General features: G+C 39.5%; 1 protein-coding gene across 1 annotated transcript in view; it reads right to left on the bottom strand.

Annotated features, from left to right (window-relative positions):
- PPP1R1C (protein phosphatase 1, regulatory (inhibitor) subunit 1C) overlaps positions 1-21,794 on the bottom strand; it is a 50,918-nt gene extending 29,124 nt beyond the window's left edge. The window contains exons 1-3 of the mRNA XM_008945150.1: positions 21,714-21,794; positions 19,491-19,551; positions 6,656-6,666 (exon numbers count right to left, since the gene is read on the bottom strand). Of these exons, the coding sequence (XP_008943398.1) occupies positions 6,656-6,666; positions 19,491-19,551; positions 21,714-21,794 (153 nt within the window). The remainder of the gene's footprint in view (positions 1-6,655; positions 6,667-19,490; positions 19,552-21,713) is intronic.
- Between the last annotated feature and the right edge of the window lie 5,036 nt (positions 21,795-26,830).

Here is a 26,830-nt window from a genome sequence, read left to right as displayed (position 1 = left end):
AGGGAAAGATAAAAGTTGGTACAAAAGAGGTTCTTAGCACTAACCCCTGCAACTCTGCCCTGAACCCTACAGCACTACTGTAAATAAGAAATTACGCCTCTGATTTACAGCTTTTCTTTCTCCTTTGTGTGTCTCAGAAAACCAGAGGCCCTGATTAGCATTTAGGCATAAGCACTGTGGCTGGAGCACTTAACTCCCACTTTTTGCTGGTGAATTAACAGCATGTGATGGAGTGCCCTTAGCAGCAGATCGATCCTTGGCCAGGCTGGCAGAAGAGCTCTGGACTGAGCAGTGGCCATCAGAACATGTGGCTGCTTTGCCCATGGCCTGCGTTTCCTTCTGTGGTCAGAAAAGGCTTGACTGCCAAAGGGTGTGCAGCAAACTCGCAAAGGGCTTTAAAGAATTTAAATCACAAGAAACCCGCCTCAGTTATGCTATCCATATACCAATACTGGTACTGAAGACCACTTAACAGTAACATGTAAAATCAGCAAATCAAAGCTTAACAAAGCTTTCATTTTTCATCCTAAAAGTTTCATTATGCTATTGGCCTGAATTTTTTTCCTGCAGCTGCTTACTTTTGTTGCCTTAATTTGCTTTGAGGTATAGGCATGGCAGAAATAGTCAATAGTAGAGATTTCTAACAAAACTAAGCATCTCTCTGAGAACCTGTCAGAACAACTTGTATAAAGCAGAGGAGGGTCAAGGATCTTCCTAACCATTGCACTTAATTAGGTTTTACGTGAAATTAAATTATTTTTCTACTGTCTCGGTGTGGTTAATGGCCAGGAAGTGTCAGTCTTCTGATGATGATTTCCCAAATATTTGATGAAGTTCATATAAGATCTACACACAGTAGTTTGGCACTCTAAAATAAAATGCCATTATAAACAGAGATATCAATCTCTCAGTGTACCAATGCCCCTTCTAAAATTTTCCACTTGCAGATATAACTATGCAATTTCCCCTGAGGGCTGGTAGATCTGTAAATGTAGGTCTGAGGGAAGAATTAAGTCTAGGCAGTATCACTTTATCTAACTTAAATATAATACTGGCTGCTTGTGGTGTGCTGTTTGTGAGGGAAGAGCCAGTCCAGGCAGAGAGATTGAATTTTCTGTTGTATTGCTTACCATTGTATATGTGCATCTTGCAAACATTAATGGACTTACTGGATTTTTTCAATGTATATTATTTCCCATATGCTTGTATGAAAGACATTTAAATGACTTATATTTGAGGTTAAAATGTGTAGTTGAAAATAGCACTGATTACTAAAGCATGGTCCCACAGATACTGACTTAGAGAGGACAATCAGGAGGCCAGTTCCTGCCATTGATATTTATATGAACTTTGGTAAGGTGACTAATCTCTTCCTTGACTTCCCCACCTGTAAATAAATACAGCAGTCTCTACTCGCCTTAGTAAAGCACTTTGGGGTGTGAAGTTAAGCTAGCTAAATGAGGGATTATTTATGTGCTTGTAATCTGTCTTATTAGTTGTGTACCAAACAGACATGGACTTCAGTGATCCAACACTGGATTCTTTAATTTTTTTATTTTTTTTTTTTTTAGCTCTGGATCCCGGATTTGCTTTGGAAACTGAAATTTTAATAAATCAGGAGCTTTCAGCAGAAAACAATGAAAAATAAATAATGTCCCATTCCTTCCTCAAATTCTCAACTTGCACAGAGTAAAAATATGTTTTGTAAACCCAAGCTGAGACTTGCATAAGGAACAAAAACTGCAATCAGCAGCTTTGCTGGGTCTCAGGTCTTGTTCCTAAGGATGTGCACAACTCCAACCCTTTGGGCTTGCACAGTTGGTTTTCCTAGTGTATGACATTAAACGTATCAGAACTGGAAAGCTTCCATCCTTTCTTCCACCCAGCAGCACTTATATATGACAGGCAACTTTGGGAACAAGAACCACTACTTTCTGGAGTTAGAGAAATCGTCCACATCCACAGGGCATATAGTACCAATGAATAACATCAGACAACTTGGAAATTTAAGAAAGACTTACAAAATCACACAAAGAAACTGTTTTTTTAAATCCAGTAAAGAGAGATCAGAAAAAATCCAAAGATATTTTTAAAGAAGCCCTTTAAAGAAGGGCTCCATCTAAAGGAGCAAAAGAGACAAACTCAAGGACATGGAGTGTTCCAAGTGAGGTGTGAGATGAAGGGAAGGGTAGAGCTGGTTGGAGATGCACTTTGGCTAATGGTACACTTTGACATGCATTAATTTTTGAGAACAGAAAGACCACTACATCCTTATTTTTGACAGGCATTTTGATGAATAAAATTCAATGGAGAGTATAAATTTTTAAGGAGAGGTTACAAGGAATGGGAACAAAAGAAGCTGAGAACCCTGAGTGCCTCAGACTGAGGCACAGAGTAGAAAATAGAAACTCTTTCTGTAGAGGAGGAGGAAGACATGAAAGGCAAGGGGGCCAAGGAAGGAAGATAGAAAGTGCTTCTATGTATCTGAGATAGTATGAGAGACAGGGACAGTGGGGTTGTAGCAGAAGTGAATAGGGGAATTTAGTGGTGACAGAGAGCAGAGGTGGAGTAGAGTGTGGGCTGGAGCTCAATGAAGAGCTCTCAGCCTGGGAAAATACTTAGAGCCATATTGGTCTAAGTGAGGGATGACATTAATACCTTTGCAAGCATTCTTCCTTGGAGAAATAGTGTTTTTCCAGTGTAACTCATAATGCTTTGAAAGCAGTAAATAAATTATTGAAGGTGTGTTCTTCTAACAGGCTTACTCAGAAAGTGTCCTTGTGAGAGTCAGTGCACGTACAAATCAATGCTCTCACTGCAACAGGTCAGTTGTGGCACCAAGAGATTCCATGTAGAAAATGTCTGTGACAACAAAATTTATTATGGGAATGGAAGTTACGAGGTAAAAGAACAATATCAGTTACCCACTGCAGATCAGACCTATCCACCTATGGAAGTTTAACAAGCATGAAAACACACAAAAGAAACACATTTCCCACACTTAAATCCCTCTTAAATCCACTGACAGTTATAAGCTGAATTTCTTTACCAAAGTCTTTGACCGTAAATTCCTCCTGAGAGGGATCAGGAAATAATTGGAAACTAAATCACAAGTATCAGACTGTGATATCACTTGATTCACAGGAGAGAATGAAATCTCTCACTTCTATTGACCACTGTCCATTCAGGATTCTGCTCACAAAAAAATTATCATATATATACAGAATGAGAAATTTCCTTATCATTTTTATAACTAGACAAATATATTACAGAGAATGTGAATTCAATTGATCAGTTATTTTTCTCTTACATGAAACAAAACTCAGATTCTCAGTAGGTAACTTCTTCTTACGGGTTTGCTCTCTTTTTGGGTCCAGGAGCAAAGAGGTCTTTTTAATGATGCTCCATTTTCCTCCCTCACAGGCCATAACATTGCTCACAGAACACAATACAGCTCTATTATATTCTAAATCCGAACATATGACACTTTTCCAGTTTAAAGTATTCTTGGCTGCTTTAATTAGGTAACAGGAATCTAATTAAGTAATTTCTTGACAGGTTTTGTGGTTTTGTTTTAAACTGGTATAATAGAAATCATGAAGAACTGAGAATAAATTTGGAAAGTCCAGATACATAAAAAGAATACTGGAGCTTCATTTAGAGGTTTGGTTGTTTTTTTTTCCCCCACACATACTGAATTAGCACCTGGCAAATAAACAGGGATTCAGGCTTCAGTCAGTGTCGTCAGGAGGAGACATGGTTAATGTTCACCAATGGAAGGTTCAGTCTAAAGGATAATTCCATCTGTTCAGATATGTATATAGACTTTCTGAATGAAACCTTAGTTCTTTAAGGAGAGAGACTTTTGGGAAGTCCATCTGCCTGCAGAAAGCCCCTTTCAGCATCAGAGCTTTAGGTCTTTAGTCTTTACCCAGGGCAAAATGTCATCCACTCACAGGAAATTCTGCAAGATTTGGCCTGGCTATACTGCTGAAATATGGAGGAAGAAACACCAAGGGATTTATCTCCCAAATGCTCTTATTAGCAGAGCTCTTTCTAATGTTTGTTAGCACAGCCTCCCAGCCAAGCTGATATAATAAGCCGAGCTACCCCAAAGGTGTCATTACATGAGGTCAGAAGAGCAGGGAGTGGAAGGGGGCTGGTTACAGCCAGGATGCTAACTGCTTGATGCTGTTAATCGCCTTTTCCCTTAGTCTCCACTGTTGTGCAAACGGTGTGACCATGCTGAGGAAAGCCTTGTGGTTGTTTTAGAGTAAGATCAAAATTCATCTGCCTCTCTTCTCCCACTGGATAATGTTAATGCACTCGGAGCATCTACACAGGGAAAGATGTGACCTATTGTAAAAGATTTGGCCTCTGATACCGCCCATGGGCTCTGCAGTGGAGTCATCCAGCAGAGGCTTATCTCATCCAGCTAAGCACTCTGCTCGCTTTCTTCTTGGCAAGAGCAAGTAAAAGCCTTTTCTGTAGGGTTTCAGTCAGGCACTGGAGGAACAGAAGAGGTCAGAGAGGCAGGCTTTTACACAAAGAAACTCAGTGAGAGGCTGGTATAATTGTTAGAGAAAGTTTCTTGTTGAGAGTTTGGAACTTTCCTTGGGAAAACAAAGCTGAGAAGTTTCAGATAAAAATCATGGGGGGCTGATAGGGCTTTGACTTTTGTTAGTTTTGGCCATAGTGGCTAAATTTTCCTTTAAAAACAATAAGCACAGTACTCTTTAATTTCTCAGATAGTGTAAATAGCCCGTGAGCCACATGCCTGTAACAGGTTTTAGTTAAAGAATGATTTAAACAAGAATGGTTTGAATCTGAAAGCAATGAGCCTGAAGAGAGACTTGAAAGACAAATGTTACTGTTATTCTGGTACCTTCTTATAATCTTGTCCCCACCCCTGCATAAACAGTGCCACTGGTGAGAGCAAGGTAGATGAAGGGAAGTATGGATACAGCCTTTCACATGCAAACTTTAGTGCAGGACACCCCCAAGCTAGAGACAAATCAGGTAATGCTGCTGCTGTGAAATAGCTCAGCTGGTTTCATTTCACTATTTTTGATGAGATGTCTCCATGGCCAAACAGTGCTATATCCATAAGCAAAGTTTTCTCGCTCAAAAAATGTTAAAGAAATGAACCATTTGCTGAGTTCTGATCAATACACACAATGATGATATACACCTGGAAAAGGAAAATAGTTTTCCTGGCTCTGGCTCCACTTAGCCATCTCCTGTGATGAAGAGGAGGATGGCTCTCTCCTGCTGCAGGGCTGGGAGATACTTGTGTGCTTGGGCAGTGGGAGGCAGAGCTCTGCTCCAGGCCTTGTGGTGTGCTAATTGTGCAACAAGGCAGAGAGCCTGTTTAAAAGCCTTACATCTAAATGGCAGAGACCCACGCAATTTCAGGAACTAGGAAAATAAATTGAAATCTTCAAAATTATTCTTCATTCTCCTGCCACTGAAATTTTCTGAAAATTTGGTTTCAGTCATTTCCCATTTCAATTTTTTTTTTCAGTAAAATAAGGACATTTACAAGCTTGCCTCTCTGTTTTTTGACCATCACTGTATTTGGCATTGGCATTTGTAAAACAAACTCACTAAAATCTGATTTCATAATATGATTTGTTTCTTTTCTGCTGCCAAAACTGCCTTTCCTTTTGTCTAGAAGAAAAAGTAAGATCAAAAACTATTTAATGTTTTTTTTTTTGCCAGAGTTCTAACTACACATTGGTAGACAGCTAACATCTCATTGCTTTTTACTAAACCACTGAGGTAAGAAAAGGAAAGAATTCCAAAAAGACAAACATAAAAAATGCTTATGTAGTTAATTGTTTGACTTTTGCTTGCTGGTTTTTATTTGCCTGTATCTATCAATGGAATGCATTTATGGATATAGATGTAATTACATTTAGTTACAAAAAAATATCCTGGTAAGCCCTCCTGGAGTAAATATATGTTTCTTAAAGCCTTCACAGTGCAAAAGCACCTCATTAAATTCCAGTATTCCAGCTGCTGTGGTAAACATAGCTGGAGGGCCTGCTCCCCTCCTCAGTCAAGTGCTGACAAGAGAGTGAGCACATTGCGGTTTTGCTGCAGCTCTCACACTAATCAGCATCTAAATTACTGCCTGGCCCTCTAGGGAACACTAATAACAGGATTTGTATAGGAAATACTAATGAAAACATAGGGGAGAGAGGAATTTGCTATATACACAAGCATTTGCATGCTTATTCTATCAGGTGTTTGCAGCGAAGTTATGTAGCATGGGAAAGGTCCCACGTTAGCCTGACAGCACTGTCACCAAGAGACCTCTCCTCACTCTGGCTCAGAGATCATAGGGTAGCTTCTTCCAGCTAGCTCCTGACTGCAACCAGTCCTTCATAGTTTCCTAAAATGCCCCAGGACAGATGTATCAGCTGTTTGTACATTTTAAATTTTCTTTCTAGCTAAATAGGCCCATTTTTATTTGCCGAGCTCTGTGTTTCCCACCTTTAATATTCAAGTAGCTATTAGTTGTACTGAGAGTAGGGGCAACAGTCTCCTTTGTTGGACCAAATCCTACCTAACAGTACCCTAAGTCAACCTCTAAATGAAAAGAATTTTCATATCCTTCATCCCACCGCACACAACAGCGTCTGGTCCAAACATCATCTGTATCTCTGAACATCACACAGACAGTATCCAAGGACCCACTGTCAAGTGCACAGCCATATGAATATGAAATAAAACCACCTTTCATAAATTACACAGATAGAAATTTCTTTAAAACATAGACTCTGAGACAACAATCTAGTTTGGAAAAAGCTGAAGATATTGCAAAATCCAAACATGAATGTAAATGTATTTGTTTACATCACAAATCTCAGAAAGGGAGCTGTAGTGCCTGATTCACCATCTTGTTATTTCAATTTCATGCCAGACTCATGGAAATCAGTCTAATTTCACTGGCATCGAACTAGAATACAACAGTGATGAATCAGGTCTGCAGCCTTACCACAGAGCAGTCATGAGTTATTACAAGTACAAAATCATCCCTTTCTTATGCATTTTGTTTTCAACTTTTCATTCTCCCTCCCTACAATACCCATAAAATAGAAATATGGAACAAAATCTAAATAAGTCCCAAAAATCAAAGATATCTTCTCAAAATATACATTCCAAGCTAATTAACATTTAATCCTTTATTTTCTTCCTTCTTTTTTTATAAGAACTGAGCTGTTCTGTCTGCCTTCTTGGAGTTACAATTCTGCCTGACTCCGTGGTGTTCCAGCTGCTGCCAGCTCTCTAAGGCTTTTTCTGATACTGTCCTGGCTTTGAATGACAGAATGTGGAAACCTTTGTCATGAAAAAAAACCTTCCATGCAGAAGTTTCTTTTCCTCATAGCACAAGAGGCCCTCTTCTGCAGCCCTGCTCCATGAGAGGGTTGGGTGAGTGAGAAGCATGGAGCAGACCTTCTTGACATGAAGTCCCTCATCCATCATATGGGGACAATTACAGACTTGGCAAGACTTGCCAGGAAAGTATAAACCCAGGGAGAAATACACTTGAAATAAACATTCTGTTTGGATAACAAATGTAAAGACTTTAAATCGCAATATAAACTGTTCTAGGCTTGAAGTAGCCTTCTTCTAGTTGCTCTCTAAGCAACACAAACTCCTGTTTGGTGAAAGAAACAGAGATGGCTTTCAAGGAATAATTGACCGAATAAGAGGAATTAGGAGGAGGTAAGCAAAATTCTTGTTCATATAATTTGCAGCTCACCAGTGTGGACTCATGGCATCAGAGATGGTAGGAACCTCTGGCAAGACCACAGGGTGTGACTGTGTGGAGAAGCTCCAGGTCAGGATCTGTCCTGTGTTACTTGAGAGCTCCCTTAAATTAACTTATTACAAAAGAATACCACTGAATTAGCAGCAAAGTACTTCTTTCCCTTTCCAGCACAACAAAACTAAGCTCAAGCAGAAAGAAAAAAAAAAAAAAAAAAAAAAAAAAAAAAAAAGAGAGAGAAAAAAAAGGTAAACTACTTTCTCATTCAATGAACTAGTTCTAGAGTTAGTGCAACTGGGAAAGAGCTTCATCCATATGTAAACTGGCTTCTTAATCAGAACTCCTACTCATTATCTAAACTAAGTGATGACAGTCACATTAATATTCATTCATCTTTGAAAAGTCAGGTTAATTCATTCAACAAACTAAAAATAAGTGAGAGAAATGGAAGAAAACTGCTGTGATCAGTGATGTGAAATCTAAAATCCTTGGCCTGTTGGGAAGGTTGATGGTAAACTCAAGTCTCAAAATGTGCAAAGTGAGACTTAAAAGATACATGATGATCTAGATATGATTCTATTCTATATCTATACACACCTATTTAGGATTATTCAAATCTCTCTTTTACATTGAAATATACCTAAGAAAAGTTCCTTTATTCTTGAAACAAATAAATGTACATCAGGGTGACCCTGATTTTCTGGCATGAGTCAGAAGAGGAACCTGACAGCAAACATTTCTGGGTGCCCCAGGTGGTGCTGGAGGGCTAAACTGAACTATAAGAAAAGCCTGGAAAAACAGAGTTTCCCAGAGATATGGAACAAGGCAAAGGACGAGGACTATAAAATTGACCTGAAGCACAGTGAGGTGTCTCAAAGTTTGTCCAACTGTGTAGAAGAATTCATCTCATTGTAATGTTACATTGACAAAGGATCTATTCTGACACAAAAGCAGACGTCAATAAAGATTACATTTGTGACACAGAGTAAGGGGCAGTTTCCACCCTCACAGCATAACCTCACCTGGCCTGAAACCTGTCAATGAGAGAAAAGACTCACATGAAGGAAATAGGAGGGCAGTGGAGATAAAGGTAGCTTTTGAGAGGTGAGTGAAGGGCCAGAGCTGTTGAGTGCCTGCCAGCAAATACTCAAAGAACCAGGTCCAAGGAACAGAAACGTGCCTCTAAAATGGAAGTGTCAAAGCAAAACATACTGCCAGACTATTAAGGTTTGTAAATAAAGGCTACTGTTTTGCTAATTGTTGCAAAAGCACATAGACAAAAACTTCCCATGTCACTTGCAATTAGTTTGTCCATTGACTCAGTCATAACAATGTATTAGTTTGTGGAAAGACTTAACGGAGTAAGTATTCTCAAATACAGAAGAAAGCTGTGTCTTGAGAAGACAGGTATCAAGAGTTGTGAATTCATCAGTAATAATTAATAGCATTAGTAATGTGTTACTTTCTAGCTGGTTTCTTGGTTTATATTCAGTCTACATTCAAATGACTTATTGAAGAGGTTGAAGATCTAAATACAGCTGAGGCAAAGATCATGAAAAAAATTCATGGTTACCAGAAATGCAACACTAACCAGTCCCCTGATATACATTTAAGCCATTTCCTAACAGCTTCATATGCAGGAATCAATTGTGATGGAAAGTGGCTCAGAACTGACCCACTGATTGCAGTCTTTGTAGGGGAGTTGCAGCTGCAATAGCTATCACTGCAAGCAGTTCCTTTCTCAGTTGTGAGCTGTAAAAGTATTCTGAGCTCTAAAATAAAAACCAGAAGCAGCAGCCAAAACTAAAATGTCAAACATTTCTTAGCATGCTATAGCTCATAAAACCATGCATGTGTGTATTGTACATTCTGGAAAGTGACATTTGCCAAGGGAGAAGAAAACAAGTAGAAAACAATAAAACTCTTCCTTAGCCAGTGATTATTATTGCTGCCTTTGCAGTTTCCTTCCTTTTGGAATAATACCTCAAGGATTTCAGTAAGAATACGTTGTAAATTAGTCTTGACCAACTGCTCGTGGCCTGCTTGTTGTTAGAATGCACATGCATAAAGCTCCTCACATGCATGTATGGTGTTATGCAGGAATCAAGTGAACTACTAATAGTATATTCTATATATAATAAAATACATAGATTATATTATATTTTATATATATATATATATAATACATTAATAATACTTGTTGGGATTTATGACCCTTTTTACAAAAAGAAGATACAAATACCTGTTTTGTGAATTCATTATTTGGTTTTCTAAGCTTTCAAGGAGTCATCAAAGCGACTAGTAATCTCGTTCTCATGATCAGCACAACTAGGTGGGATGGAAAAGACAGGGTAACCACTGTTAACTCAGACTAAGCTGTAATTTCCAGAGGTATTTTTCAGAATTTCTACTAACCTCACTACATACCAGAGAGGGTGGAAACCCTGGGTTATGTTTTATACATCTCCATTTGTATTGTCACAATTAGAAACGCCTCGCTGTGATTCCCATGGAATGAACTGTTCCACACCCTCCTACAGGATATGCAGTGCACATGGAAGCCTAAGACACACACTAGCATCAGCATTTTAGGAGGCTTGAAAGCACATTTCTAAACAATTACACCCCTGCTGTCTACTTGCCGTATTTCAAAAAGAGACAGTAAAAACCTAATGTTGATCTGGATCACAAATGTTCTGGAGCACAACGTTTTAAAGGGAAAATTCTTTTTTCTCCCCTGCACCCTCGATGACTTTTTAGATCAGGAGTGCAAATCCACTTCAAAGAGAAAAGGTTACAAAATAGCACTTAGTAATAGAAACATGTTGCTGTCAGGTCATCTGGGCTTGGAGGTTTGATTGCTTCCTCATCCTGTAGTTGTCCTGCAGATCCTAATACAACAGGGAGAAGGTGGAACAAGTGCTGCAGCGATGTGGTGGCTGATTCCAGAGACGCTGCTGTTCGGTGGTTGTCAAAGAAAGAGTAGGAAAGGTTCATCCAGCTCTTCTTTGCTTTCTGACACTGAGAATAACTATGGCAGGGAACTTCAGAAAGACTTGAAGGGAATACTGTCATCAAGCCACTGAGTGGTCAAGGCTCAGTGCTGAAATATTTAGCCTATGGGATGTCTAGGTACCAGGAAAAGTGGTGCTGTAGGATGCAATAGAGTTCACCCCTTTACTGAACTTTCTGTCTGCCTTGCTCAAGCTCATTTTCTGCCCAGTATGACTCTTCATTGCCTATCTCATCTGAAAGAGAGATGTGGCCTCAGGCGAAAAACACAACCTTTAAAATGCACAGTACTCTAGTTAGCACTGCTAGCTCTGTAAGGGCAGTTTGGTTCCACAAGAAGAATAATACCAAGACATGAATTCTCTGCGGTACATCTGCATCCCAGGTATCCTGGGGAAAAGAGTAAGCATGTAGCTGTGCTTTATTCTGCTACTATGATATTCTTTTGATCCTCCAGTACAGCCATTTAAGAAAAATATTAGAAGTGATTATTTTAGACACAGACACATGAATAGCACTTTGTGGGGGAGAAGGGGAAAACAGTGCTCCTTCTAATAGATACATAGTTTCATTTTACCTTAGATTGCTTTGGTTACTGTAAAAAGAAACATGGCTGGTGCAGCTGATCTCATTTCCACCAGCTGGTGACACAGACAGCTCAGACTCCCAGGAAAGCAAAGCTACTAAGCTCAACATGTCCCTGCACACTCTGGATTTCTGCAGCCTTTTGTAGTTGGCAAAGACTTTAATGATTGATAGCTTCATTTTTGTTTAGAGTCTCTGCTAGCTTTCGGTCCAGATTCATTGAATTCCAATTTTTGGTAAGTTTTGAAGTGAAGCTTTAACTTCAGTTACTCTGTAAAAAGAATTAAATTTTATCTCTGAAAGCTCAATATATGGGGCTATCTTGATTGATACTTTAAGTGCAACCTCTTCCCAATATTCTGAACATAATGAGGTTAGTGCTAAAAGCTGGATTCTGTCTCATCTGTCTACATTATCCATTTATTCCATACACGTCACCATGGTAAATGAGTGCTGCATTAAGTACTAAATAGTAGGGGTCAGACAAACCCTGCATTGCTTTTTTTTCCCCTCAGCAATGCTGAAACATTTATTAATGGATTTTAGTTTATTACCTGATATAAAACAAAATAAAACAAAAAAAATCAATACTATCACATTCTTTAAGTATAATTTAAAGATAATTCCAAAACAAACTAATTTGGCATTCTTACTCAAGATTTATATTTAAATAGACTTAACTTCAAATAGTCTCTAAAATTTTTTACCATTTTAAAAAAGAACAATAAAAATACAATGTGTTTGCCACAGGCTAAATGGGACCTGTTTTGATCCAGACTTTTTGGTTTTGTTTTTTTTTTTTTTTTCATAAAGACGATCAACGCTCCAAACTGTTTACTCATGTAGCTATTTTAGCTGAAGTAGTTTGACTATAAGAAGTAGTTAATTTTACACAGATATTGTATTTTTTAAATAGAAAACTCACCATCTATTCAGAATTCTCACCAAAACAAACTGTACAAGGTGTATAAGTATTTGGCACAATGCAAAACTGTTAGGAGTTCCTCTAGCAAAATATTCAGCCTTACGAATGCAATAAAGTTAGAATTTGTCCAGCTGACTACCTCACCAGGTTAGGTAATTGTGCACACTGCTGGTCTCTACCCATGGCATGACTCTTTGTCATGTTAACACGCACGGAGGTGATTACTGAGGTAAACAGCCTGAAAGCTTATCAGTTCTGATGCTGAACAATCAAGCAGCTGGAGATCTGTAACATGAAGCCATATATATTAAAAATTATTTGCAAATAATCTCCTGGGGTGGAAGAAGGCTGTTTCTATGGTGCTTTTGTATAAGGAAGAAGGAAAACAGATGAAGAGTACAAGGTTCAACTCTAAAAATACCTCCTTCACTTTCAGGTAGTTCCCCGGGTGTTGACCCTTTCAACACAAAACCAACAGGAGGCAGGGAACAGGAGGAGCAAGTAATGTCGTGGTACACATCAGGAGCTTAGCTGCACTGATAAATAAAAAGATACGCTGATTCACCTGTTAGGAATTTAAGGCTAGAATGAGAGAAGTGGATTAATGTAATTCCACCCATAGCAGGAGTGAGTAAACCTTTTTTTTTTCCTTCATGTCCTCTCAGCTGCACCACATCTCTGACCTCAGCCAGAAATATGAGTCCTGGTTGTGAATATCCAACCTCTATTTCCAGTCTGCCAGGCTGTCTCAGGCCTTTCCACAGATCAGAGTTTTCTCAGGAGGTCTTTGCACCTCTCATTCCACACTCCCTTGTCACACAGAGGGAAGGCAGGCTCCAGTGAACGAGAGGGACTTATTCTCATTTGGCCTCAATTTACTCACATCAGCCAATTAGACTGTAGTCAGCAGAAGTAATCAAGCCCTATGATGCTGTGCATCATGTAAAAGGTACCTAGGCAGCCATCATTAAACACTGATAATGAAGGACGCATGGATAAAAATTAATATGAAAAATGAAGAAAAATAAGTGAATTTTGACCAGAATATGCACAACACCTTTTTGTTTTGACTTCCTCTGAGTAGTTTTCAGACCCTGCTCTGTGTTAACATATTACTTACTGACCAAAAAGACAGTGCAGACTCTACTTGGGCACTATATGAAACAGCATGCTTTCTACTGTTTCACTCTGTGTGTTTTACACAGTGACCAGAACCTTCCCAGGGAATGTTTCTGTTTGTGAACTAATGTATTCATGACCTGAAAGAATAGCGAAAACGCATCTGGCTGCTTCAGTGATAACCTTTAGCTTAGGCACAGCAGTGCCCAGTGCGTCCCAGCCAACTCAAGCCTAGTCCTCCAACTTCCTGTATTTACCATACTCCTGGGAGCATGGCAGCTCTTTTAGTGGGTGATGACAGTGATGTATAAAATCCTCACCCTCCCATGAAAATGGAGCATTTTTGTGAAACATGCTAAGGAAAACGTCCTGGGTTTTTTTAAGTTCATGGCTTCTGTTTGGAACCTGTGAACTGTTGCTTCTGGACTGAATTAAAAACAGCTCAAGTACAGTTTCCTGACTTTTTTTTTTAAGTCTCTGAATTTTTCTTTTTATTGTCATGGAGCACATCATGGAGTCTTTATTGACACTACATATGTGTGAGGAACTTACGCTGTGGCTTGTTCCAGAGATATCTGTGAGCTTGAACTGCAGAGTAAATTCAAAGTAAGCCAAATGAAAGAGCATCTAAGCATAGTGTATATAGGTAAGAAAAAGGGATGTAGTTTGCACTGAACATTTACAGTTACACATCAGCCTGCAAACAGCAAGATATTTTATGCACAGACATTTCCATCTCTGTTCTGGAATCTCTATCACGTATCGGGTCTTAGGCAATGTTTTGTTTTATGTTATGTCATTGTTTCAATGTGTCAGATAGTTCTTTCTAGTCAGGCTGAAAGAACATGAAGGTCCTCACTGCCATGGTCAGCAGTGCCTGATCTCTGAGCACTCTGGTGCCATTGGTACCGTACAGTGAGCTGTACCATTCCTGTGGTGTGAGGGGACACAAATCTTTTTCATTGCTTATTGCCATACCTCTAGAAATTCCTAGACTGAAATAAAACCAGACAGCACGCTTACATGGTATCCACATTTAGCATATAGAAAGGCAAAGTAGTTTGACAAAAAAACCCGCCAATCCTAAATTTAATGAGAGTTTTTGATTAATGTACAGCTTTTCTGAAACCTTTATTACCACATTAGAAGCCTAAATTTGCAATTGAAAACAGCTGCTATTTGGCTTACTCCCTTTCTGCTTCCTGAAACAAAGTAAGCAGTATGTCCTACCAGAGTCTCAAGCTTTTGAAAAACATATCAGTTTTCATGAACCGTGAGACCAAGAGCGGTCTGCTCATTCAAGTGTCAGGGAGACTTTTGCCTGATGAAGTATAGCAGAACTGCTCAAGAAGGGCCAGAAACAGCTGCTGCCTTATACTTTGTAGGTCTTTTTTGATCCCAGTTTATTTTGTCTTGGGAGGAAAAAAAAATGTGACCATTAGATGTAAAACAAACACATTCATTAACCTAGAAGCATAATATAACTAATATAAGGCACTAACACTGATGCTGGGTAGAGCATGTCGCATTTACCCCCTCAAGGATGTGATGCTGGTATAGTTTGCATCATCAGAAAAATGCATCTATATGTGGTAGTAAGATTTATTGTGTGGGGAAAGTCTGGGAGTGTCTAGAACCAATCTGGCCTAAAAACCCCTACACCTTCGTGTTGCCATGGGATTGCCACAGGTGTCAGGACAGTTTTTCCTCCTAGTACCCAAATGGCTGGGTTGTTCGCTACCACACTAAGTATTGAGGCTGCTCCTGAGGCATCTCAGCAGTCCTCTGGAGAAGCAGCAGTAACGAAAGGTGGGAATCCCTCTCTGGACAATGGAAAATCAGCTGGGAACAAAACAGAAAAACTGCTAATGCCCAAAGACAAGCTGCAAGCAAGTTCCCTATCCGAAGAGAGGTACAGCTTGCTTATCTTCAAGTTATGATTTCCAGCCTTCAGACAACCCAGATTTATTGAGTTGTGCTTCAAATATATGTTTTATATTTGTTTTGCAGTGACAATATACCCTCTCTGAAATCTGCAAAATACAAAAAGGCATCTCTAGTTATCAAAATACACTGCTATGTTTTACTTATTTCCTAACACCAAGTAACATATACTTACAGGCAAGGAAGCCAAAACAGTCAACTGAGCAGAAAGGAGAGCTGGAAACAGCAAATATGCAAGAAGTTCAGAAATGCAGAAGTTTATCCTGAAGTTTACCCATATGCTAATGAGTCAAGAAGAGCGAACACTTTGACACAAGTTGAACAGCGTTTGCCAGCCAGGCTGTTTGATGTTGCGCTGGCTCTGTGACAAAGCCAGTGGGTACAGGAACACTGGCATCATTTTCTGATCAAAGCAAGCCCTAATGGCACTAATCCTGAGTTGTGGTCTGACGTCTTCCTCCCTTAACTGTAACTTCTCTACATCGCCACCAGCTTTTTCTTGAGCCATTGCAATATGATATTCTGCTAGTTTAAAGCATGGTCAAACTTTTATTTCATATTATAAGAACTGATTTTCATAGATACCCTGCTATGCTTGGTAAGGAGAAAGGAGGTTGTGAGTATATTATATCACTGCAGAAAAGGCTCCTTCAAAGGTATGGTGATAGTTTCTGTTGGCTCCAATAATATTGAAGAGAAAGAAGAAACAGGAGAGCTTTAGCAAATTTTTAATTAAACCCTTGTGCAGTATAATAGTTTAATGTGTCTTTAAAACTAGGCATATGCATATGTTCCTTTTATAAAGGACAGATACAGAACAACTGTGGCTACAGCAGGGTACGAGTGGGTTACCCCAGTAACCCATATAGGCATCCTGCACAGGATGAAATGCTGCATGTTTTTGTAGTTCTGCCCACTAATATTTGCTTTTGCTTTCATAGATAGTGAAAGCGTCTTATAATTTCAAATAAAGTAAAACTGATTAGATGTTATGAAGTCTAACATCAGATCCTCTGAAAATATAGCTCCATTGATGGCAACTGAAGTACAAAAGAGTTAAGTAACTTTGAGTCTCAAATTGCTAGTGCTAGCTTCTGTGCTCAGAGGTGACATAACCCATCAATGAGCACTTTACAGAGCACTTACAGAAAGAGTTAAGGATTTACTCATTGCTACGTTGCTTCACAAGCTCATATTGTCCACTGCAATCGCTGTTTTTTGCTGCTACTATTCAAATATCTCTTTTATTGACTTTGATTGTAATTATGTGATGCCAACCAGACTGCATATGAGAAATCAGTCAATGATGCTACAGGTTGGATATTATCTCCTGCACTCACATCTGCCACCTGTCTTTAAATCTTTTAGTGTGGTCTAGCACTGTCTCCTTTAAAGTAAGGAAGCCAAACAGACTCTTCTTATAGTTTTTGAGTAGCTGTCAACAGTTTAAAATGGTTTAGCCTTAGTAGATATTCCATCTTCACTTTATAGCACAATGGACCTGACCTAAATCAGTGAAGTCAGAATTCTGTCAAAACTATAGTAAATACCAGGGATGAATGAGAAGACTTAGAAGAAAACAGCTATTTTAGATCTTTGTACAGCACAACTCAAACTGAATTTATTATGAAGTTCTGAAGTACCCAAACACATTTTACTACCTTCTGTATTCCAGATGGGTCTGTATCCAGAACATCAGAATACCACAAAAATGCTGCTTTTTTCCCTTGCTGCAATCAGAAGCAGCTGCAACAAAAGGCTATAGAAAAGCCTGAATCTTAGAAAATGCCTATCACTGTTTTTCAAAATAAAAGAAGTTTAGATAACTTGAGTAAACTTTGCAGGGGCATCCAAACATTAAGGATTACATTAAGACACACATTTTAAACCCTTGGAAGCATTTCCTTCACTAGCTGTTTGCTCCCAATGAGGGAAGACTCCAGTGAGTAAAATTAAGAGGCGGGATTCTGATTTAGCTCAGCTCTAACTTAATAGATGGCTTTGGCAGTATCACTTAGATTCTCTGCTGCTTTGTTTCCCCCTTGATCTAGGGAATTATGCTTCTGAAGCAGTTCGTTGGAGTGTTTAAGTTTTACTATTATTTTATTGACCGTAACCATGTGCAGTGATGAATTTAACATTTTTGGAAAAGAAATGTTATTCAGCATCCCATTGAATTCTATTCAAAATTCAATAGTCGACTAGCATTTTGGGGTTTCATCAACAAAGTTTCAAGAGCCCCCAAGATTAGCTGACTCTCAAAGCTGAAGGTGTACAATAATGTCAGAAGTTCTACAGCACCTTGCAAGGTGAAGACCATATGGAATTCTTTTGCTATTTGAACTTCCACTGTAAAGCTGCTGTCTGCCTTTCCAACTTGGCTTTTAGCAGGTTTACACAGCTACATGTGCACACCCTGTGCAAAACACTTGTCCAGATCAAGCTTGTGGAAATACACAGGCACAGACTCATACGTAAATCACATGGTGAAGCGCAGGAAAATTTTAATTTTTATCTGACTTAACACAAATTTAAAAACAAGACATGATTATAATTTTACCAAAGAATACCTTCATTAATATTAGGTTCCAGTGTCTGGTAAGAGGGGATGATATCTAAATGTCTATTTAAATAAGTGAAGAAGGTGAATACTAACTCTTGGACTTATATGGAAGTTGACCGATACTTGCAGCAATCTTGATTCATAATAAAAATGATTTATTTAAAGATTTATTGTGAACATTGCAGGAAAGGAGATAACAGACATGCACCACTTTGTTTACAGTAAAATTTCCTGTAAATTAAAAAGAGTTCTTATTCTCTGTTTGGTTTTGATTTGGGACTGTACCAAGTATCTGTTTATAAAAGGAAATATGACAGTACAAAGTGTACAAAGTGAATTGCAAAAGAGATTAACAGTCAAGGTGAATTTGCTTCCAATTGAGTCCTAGCAACACAGGCACTGTAGATCCCAGTCAAAGGCAGATCTTTTGCACGCCATTACTGAGAACTGAACTGCCTGAAATTCAGGTCAGAAAGCTACTCACCAAACTGGGATCGGTGTTAGCCCAGCAGCAAACACAGAGGTCACTCTCGGTGTCAGAGGAATATAACCTTGGCCATATGCCAGGCTTGAACCTCCCCAGCCTGTGTGCTGTATCTCAACCCCAAGAGCTCTAAATGCTTCTTTCTGCACGTTTCTGAGGACCTTCAGCTACTGGTGGTGTTAACCAGAACTGGAGACCATCAGCACAGTGCAGTATGTGGTGATCCTAATAGAGCTAAGATGGTTTTATTTTGCTGAGGTGCCAGTGCGTACAGTAATGACCTTAGATACACACCAGTGAGAAAAAGCCTGACCTGCTTTTAAAAAAGCACTCAAGCGATGAAGAGATAAGGCAGGAAAAAAAAATGTTGTAGGGCACTACAAAAGAAAAGTTTGATACAAATAGTTATTGTATTTCAAAGGGATTAGGTCTTGAGGACTTTTTCCTGTAATCCATTTTTGCTGGGCTTTTTTTGCTTATAATACTCCCTAAACAGCTTACTAAAGAGTCTTTCTGAAGTTACGTTTATGTGACAAAGTATATTACAACCTTAAATCATCCCATTCCACACAAAACCTTCTGGGAGGAGCCTTGGAGGAAGACAATGTATTCAGATTTGAAAAGGAATAATGAAAAGAGACATCATGTTTCATTCAAAAAACCTAGAAACCAACATGTTTTTGCAGAAGCAATTCCCTTAGTTGAATTAGTCCTGGAGCCAATCTGGTATCTCTAGAGATTGGAGAACCAAGACTAGGACTTCATGGCTTTCCAAATTATCCACTCAGGGGTAGAAAATGGGGGTGGAGGTACTGGATCTGGGTCATACTCATTCTCCTTGTAAATACCAAAAAAAAATATTTTTGTGGAGGATAAAATCCTGAGATTATTGACATTATCCAGAGGCCAAGACTTACACATATTCATGGGGTTTACTCCAAAGAATTCTAAGATCCATTAATTGATCTTTAGAGCTATGAAATTAATGCTGGGGTTTTAAAATCATGTAGTTAGTAAAACAAATTTGCAGACAACCCTGTGTATATGAGTTCGATGGTTTAGAAGGTATGTTGGCACTTACCTGGGGGCACATGTTCATTCATGATGACGAGTGATGCTGGTGTAGGCCGCCTTTTCCTGATCTGTAAGAGGCACAAACCAAGGAGAGTCCATCAGCTGCCTCACACACAAAGCAAAGCAAAAAATTCTTCTGTTGTCCTCCTGAGTATAGACCAAATAAAGTTAAAAGAGCAAAGAACAGCAGCATGTCATAGTCTTACTGACTGCTCATCTGGTCTGACGGTGATCAGGGTCATGCTGCTGCTTGTGTATGGAAAGTAAAAGCATGAGAGAGAGCTTTTCAAAATACTTTTGGGATCTGCAGTCATCCCAAATAAGTTTTGGGACACATAATGTTGACATACATCAGCCGTATCTTAAAATATTGACATGTAGCTTTGCATCAGGAAAACTGTTGCAACAATTTGTGACCTCATATGTGCAAATACCTGTTACTGTCATAGGTGTCACAAGTAATCGTTAATATTAATATTTTTAAAGTTCATTTGAGAATTGATATTGCATGCATGCCTTTCAATGTTTTATTATATTTCTAAACTTTGGCCAGAGGTGTTACCATTGTCTTGAAAAGTAATATTTTCAAAGAGCACTATACAACAGATCTTTACTTAACAATATATAATCCTGAATTTTATGCAATTTTTTTTGTTCCATTAACACTGGTTGAAGTACACGATATTGGACTACCCTTCCATAATGCACATATTTGCATTGAAAGCTTTGTGTTGCTTCACTAACGCCTCCAGGCTATTGATATTCTATTGAATTTAAGAGAGGGACTAAGAGTATTTAAGCTGGAAACCATTCTGACACAAAAACCTCAATGTCAGTACATTTGTTCTTTAGCTGCTGAGCCAACATCTGTATTTATCTCGGTTCAAATTTTGCTTTCAGTGATGCAAATGGAAAATTACATCATCAGGGTTAATGGGTTTGTTCCAGATAGCATAACTCTAGTTGACAGCAGAATTTACTACTTTAATTTCATCACACACCCACAGTGAAACTGTATAACACTTGGAATTAAACTCACAACATACAAAGAAAGAAGGACTGCCTATAAATACTGCGTAGCATTTGAGCCACAACATTTCAAAAGCCATGGGAATTCTGGGAAATCTTAATCTTACAGTTCTCACAGATTTCAGAAAAATGTCAAAACACATCCTGCTTGAATTCTTTGCAGGTTTGTTCCATAAGGTGTGGACATCTCACAGCTCAGGAGTACCTATGGACAAAATGAAGACTCACAGCAATTCTCTCCTGCACCCTTCTAGTATTTCTTTGTTCAGTGATCACTCACAACTCATCATAATATTCAGGAAACCAGAAACCTGTCCTAAAGATGCAAATAATTTTATAGCTAATGGCACAGAACTGTCAAGGTTATAACATTCCCCTGGTATCATCTAAAACTAGACTTTCCAAAATAGAAGCAGATGTTGAAAAGGACTTGGAACCAAAAGAAGTACACTGGGTCACCTAATTAAAATTTATAGAGCTTTTCTCGTAAGATTCCCTGTGTCCTTTTTTATGCACATCTACATGTATCTGTACAATAACAGATATATTTTCCTCCTTAGACGTCTGGATTGCTATATACATTACATCTATGTGCATATTTTGGGAGTGAGCCAAAACCTAAAATAGCACACATATCATTCCAATGCAGATGTAAGTCAGACATACTTCTGCATTTTTCAGACATGTAAAATACTGTAACAACAACATAAGAAAGACTGTGTAAAAATGAGAAATGCAGGAGGTAACTGAAGTGATAACTATTGTGCAAAACATAACTCATATTTTCTCATGTTAAAACAAAGGGTAAATAAGCTGTCTTCTCTGCAGTATTTCCATTGGTACCTATTATCAGCCTCATGTTTTGCCTTACATACAATGTCCTTTAGTTGATTTGTTGAGAATGCATATTCGTGTGAATGTAGGCATTAGGGTACAAGTCCAGTTATAGAAAAAGCACAACAAATATATACTAAATAAACATATCCAAGGTAAAGAAGCCTTATTCTGGCTAGAAGACACACCTTCCTCCTCTTTGGGTATATCCAGACATCTCTGTAACCTTTAGGACGTATAATCTATATTTACACTAATATAAGTTAGAAAACATTTAGGCCAGAGACGTTACTTGTTCTCACCCCACCTCTTGCCCCCATTCCTACCCCATTCTCTCAAAACAGTGAAAGAAACTCATGTTCCTTACCTGCTCAGCTGCCTCAGGGTCTATTTGACTCTGAAATAGCGGCACAGCAAACTGTATTTTTTTAGGACTGTTGGGCTCCATTGTGGCACCGAGATGAGTGAGAGGAGAGAAGAGCCTGGAGCTGGAGACGGTTTGCGCCTCTCCCTGGGTGCCTTCTCCACAGCCAGGCTGAGTGCTCCTCAGGAACAGCTGTAGCTCCTGACTTGACACGGGAATCTGCGTGAGCCGAGCAACTCCCTTATTCCACATCCACAGAGGTGCTGCTGGCTTGGCTGCTTTCTTTTTTTCCCCCTCTCCTCTCTCTTCTGCAGCCCTTCAGACCCTCTCAGCACAAAGCTGAAAGGAACAATAAGCTAATTGTGTACCAGTTCACTTCTACATATGCCAAGCATTCACTCAGAAGCTAATTGAAAATGCAATACTAGCATTGCACGGCCTGGAGCCCTGGGATTTGAAAAAGAGGATCTCTCCACCGTACATTACTAACTGGCTGCTCAGAAGTGCAATGCAAGCTCCCGCTGAGTATTGCTGATGGGCTCTTAATTATTGATGAACACAAATCAGGAAGTTTTCAGATTTTGGGGGTGGAGGTAGCTGGAGGGGTGGATGCCATAATTCTATCTCTGTTACAATGTGCCAGAACTGCTCTCCTCTTCTCATGGATCAAATGATTGCCTTTGCTCTTTCAAATTCTTTTCTAAACCTTTTCCAGAAAGATATTTGATGATGAAGCTACAGAGTTGCCTACACTTTCCTGAAGATTGTCTGGTGTGTTAAGTGGGTTTGTGTCTTAGGCCAGCTTTGCAGATTTAGACTGACTTCTTCCAGAGGGCTCCGTCTCATATGGCTTAAGACACTTAGAACTTCCACATTTAAGTCAGCTGTCTGGAATCCCTCACATTAGACACGTCAAAGGGCATTTCATCCTGTCCTAGTTAAGTGGAATATAGTGTTTACTCAAAATGACATTTTCTCTCCATTAACCCTAGAAAAAGTAAACATGACTCAGCCTAGTTATGTCAGTTTTAGATGGCTAAAATTAAGAGGGCCAAGCCCTGTTCGAGGGTATGAAACCTGTGCCCTCTTCCAAGACTAGGAAAGAATTTGGTCAATCATACCAATAGTATCCTTTGGTGAATGTAATGGATTTTCACTTTTTATTTCACCTTAATTCAAAAGAAGTGTATGAAACAATACATAGTGACCACTCACTTAATCTGCCTCTTTGCTTAGAGCACTTGACACTGCCAAGCAGCACAGCAGAGCTCCAGCAGCAAAGGTGCTTGATGCCCAAGCTGCATCCCCTAACAGAAGATGCCCTTGAGTCACTTCAGAGGGCTATGTTGAAAGCTTAGGCCTAGCCAAAGAGCATCAGGCCAATCTCCTGTTACACACTACTGCAACTAGGAAGAAAGAGAAAACGAGGTACAGCAGGAAAACCCAGACTGGCCCAGCCAATGCAGATTCAGCTTTACCTGGGATGAGGCTACCTGCAGAGAGAAAGTGCATTTTAGTCAGGTTTTTGGAGGGCCTTGGAACTCTCTCAACAGGGAACGCAAAGACAAGCAGCCAAAACAAAGCAACCAGACAAAATTCACGGGGAGGAGTAAGGACTTGAGCCTGCCCCTGACAGACTGCAGTAAGGAAACAGAAGCAGCTGAACTCAGAGCCAAGGCTGGGCGTCACCAAAACTCAGAAGAATTTGAAAACGTGTTTCTTGTTCACACCACTGAAAGTACTAAGGATTTTCACAGCTCATCACAGGTTTGCTCAAGAGTCACTGAGTATTTTCCTGCCTGTGCCAGTTGAGGAGGCAGGGAAGGGGTGGAGATCACAGTTAAGAACAATGCAGAGGCTGTACATAGCAGACAAAAAACAGCAAGTAAGAGATGGAATATTTATTTACTTTGACTTATACAAAAGAAAACTGTTAACACAGCATCAGAGTATAAGGGTATTTCTGAACAAAGGCAAGTCCTCTAGCTGGCTGGTTTATAAAGAACCTGATAAAGTTCAGGAGGTGAGAATACACTAAAAGTTAAAGATGCAGTTGACTCCATAATCAAAAGTAACTGTCAGTGAGGGCTCCACTCCTGATTTCTCTCCTGATCCAAATCAAATTTACTGTGCACCATAGCGGTTTCCACCTGATGGCTAGTGGCTGGTAATTTTCATGTTAGGTTCATTGTGATAGTTTAAATGGCATTAACTTAGAATTGTAGGAGCACAGAAGACTTCTGGAGATACCTTGCTGCACCTGCTTTTCCAAGCAGGGCCCAAGAACAGGTTATCCTGTACCCTCCAAGGCTGAGTCCTGAATAGTTTCAGTGCTAAGGTGAAATGCTCGGTTTCATTTAACACAACAAATGAAAGAGGCACACAGAATAGTGGTATTCAGTGTTTCATATGATCATTTTTAAGCCTTCGCTGTTCCTAGAAAGATGAATCATAATTTGCTTTATAGGCTTCAACAAGCAACTAGATCCAAAGCACAACAGCAGCATTTCTGCTGGTACAACTAAGGGAGGCACACGCTGCTTTCACTAAGGACAATTAGGGTGTTGTTTTCAGGAGGGCCTAATTGTCCAGTTTCACAAGTCCTCCATGAACAGACATGCCATTAAATTCAGTGACATCTTCAGACATAGCAGATATACATGGGGAGGACATACATGGGGATCTGAAGTTGTGGCTTCTATCTGAAAAAAATTCCTTACCTGAAAGAAAACATTTTTTGTTTTCTCAGTCCCAGATAATATCAGAAAAATGTTTTTCAGCTGCTTTGCTATTATATATTAATAAATAGCATATTTTAATATACTGTTTGATATAAAATATTATATCTGTCTATGAAACTTCATGTATTAAATTATGCTACAATCACAGCGTATGTTACTGTATTACAGGAGCTATAATTCTCACTAGAAAAGCTTAAATTTTCTTTTGTTCATGATAAAGGCAGTTGAAAAAACATTGAGATAGTAAAAAAAAAAATTAAACCATCAAATGTACAAAGGATTATAGGTGTGTGTTTCAGCTCTAGATTGCTGGACATTGCTGTCTAAAGGAATCATGTCTGAAAATCATTCTTAGCAACAGTATCTGAGAAAAAAGCTCAACAATCATATGAAGACACAAACTAAGAAAAACATTTCTTGGCAGGTTCAAAAGGGAGCCAGATAATGGGACAGGGCAAGACACAAGGAGAAATCCTTAATGGTCTGTCATGCCTCAGAGAAAGGCCCATCAACAATGCAGTGTGAAGACAACTGCCTCTACAGCTCTTCTCTCTATGCCTACTTGGAGCTGGCTGTACACCAATCTTGACATCCACTATAAGATTAAAAATATTTTTAAAATAGTATAAGAGCCATATTTCAGAGACCACTTGGATATAGCATTTCAGGATTACTACATCAGCTCACTCTTACACCTAATTTGCAGCACTACATGTCTCCAGGCAAAGTGTGCTTGCATTTTCTATAGACGGCATCATAGTCTGGGGAAGGGCTGAAATGCATTTAAGTACTGCCAAATCCTTTTAGCTCATCTCCTCTTTTTAGTGCACTCCCCATAATGTTTCAGATTCCTTCATGATTCAGCTAAAACTATCATGGAACTAAAAAAATGACGATAACTGTCTGCGATCTTCCCTTTGTATGTCATTCAGCAGGTTCTGGTATGAAGCACTGCCTTTTAACAGAGCCTACAGCGGCAATGATCTCTCAGAGTACTCACAGCACAACTCCTGCCTGAGATATTTTCCCTGTTTGTGTTAGAAGAGGTTTATACTTTCTTTCCTAGCCAAAGTCAAGGTTGCTCAGGAGGGAACTCAAGGCTCTCTGCCCTGCACTCTGCTTACACAATTTCTGTTGTGCCTGTGATCTGCCTCAGCTTCTCTGCTGTGGTCATAGACTACTGCAACATCAGCCTGGAGAGGACAGAGATATTTAAGGCTTTGGTTCTCTGTTTCACCAGTACAGAAGCAGGGAATCACTCTTTTAGAGTTCTCCACCAGGCTGCCTTTGCAGAGTGAGGCCTTGCCTTGGAAGTGGACCTCTCTTCATGTCAGCATTTCTTCAGCAGGCTGCTGGGCAGCGCCAGTGGCATTGGGGTAAGGAACACCGCAGATCACATGGCATCCCAGCTGCTGCTCACCGTCTTTCTGCTACAGCCAAAGGGGACCATAGCGTGCCAGTTCCCTCTGCCCTTTCCTAATGAACTGACAAACAGTTTTTTTCACTGCCTTTGTCCATTCAGAGACATCAGTTTTGCAGCTCTTGGCATTGGTCATGGGCAGAAGGGAGGCAGAAAGCATGAATGCTGGACACGGTCTTTGCTGTGCACACCATACCTGTTCATGGGCAGGTTTTTCTCTTGGGGCTTTACACCAGGACTGCTCATAGGTGCTAAAATCAGATGCAGGACTTCTAAGAATAAACCGTGACATACACAAAATGAGCCAGAAACATTCCCTTTCAGAATAGCTAAATACAGGCATTGCAATCAGGGTGGCTCCCACTCAACCGCTGTAAACACAGCCTGCTATTTATGTGCAGAAAATGAAAACATTTTTAAATCTGCAAAGGTGGGAGAACATAGAGCAGATCACGACTGGCTCACAAGCATTAATTGCTACTGCAGGCAGGTCAAGAAGAACGGAAAGTCTTGTTGAGCATTGAGAGAGTTGGTGGGACATTCAGTGAGAGCTGTTGGCCTAAAGCAAATTTCCATCACCACTGTACTCATCACCATCAGTACTCTTCCACTGATGGCTTGGACATGCTTATGTACTAACTACATACATGGATTCATAAAGCCTAGGTAAGTAACAAATACAGCTATTTCTATGATCTCGTTGGTTGAGATAATCATTCCATAGCAGCATGATTTTTATCAGAATCCATTTAAAGTTACTTTAGTCTGACGGCACAAGAACTATCTGTTCAAATCTTCCTCTGGGACTCACAGCTCTCCATATTATCAACTAATGTACAGACATTTACTGGTAGGTGCTATCCACTACTAGGTGCTATCCACTACTACCCATAGAATACCCACATCCAAAACATAGGAAGTGAGCTGGATTAGTGGGACACAACCTCATTAGACAATCA

Source organism: Merops nubicus, unplaced genomic scaffold (genome assembly GCF_000691845.1).
Source record: "Merops nubicus isolate BGI_N331 unplaced genomic scaffold, ASM69184v1 scaffold9728, whole genome shotgun sequence".
Lineage (NCBI taxonomy): Eukaryota > Metazoa > Chordata > Aves > Coraciiformes > Meropidae > Merops > Merops nubicus.
This window is presented reverse-complemented; position numbering and strand designations above follow the sequence as displayed.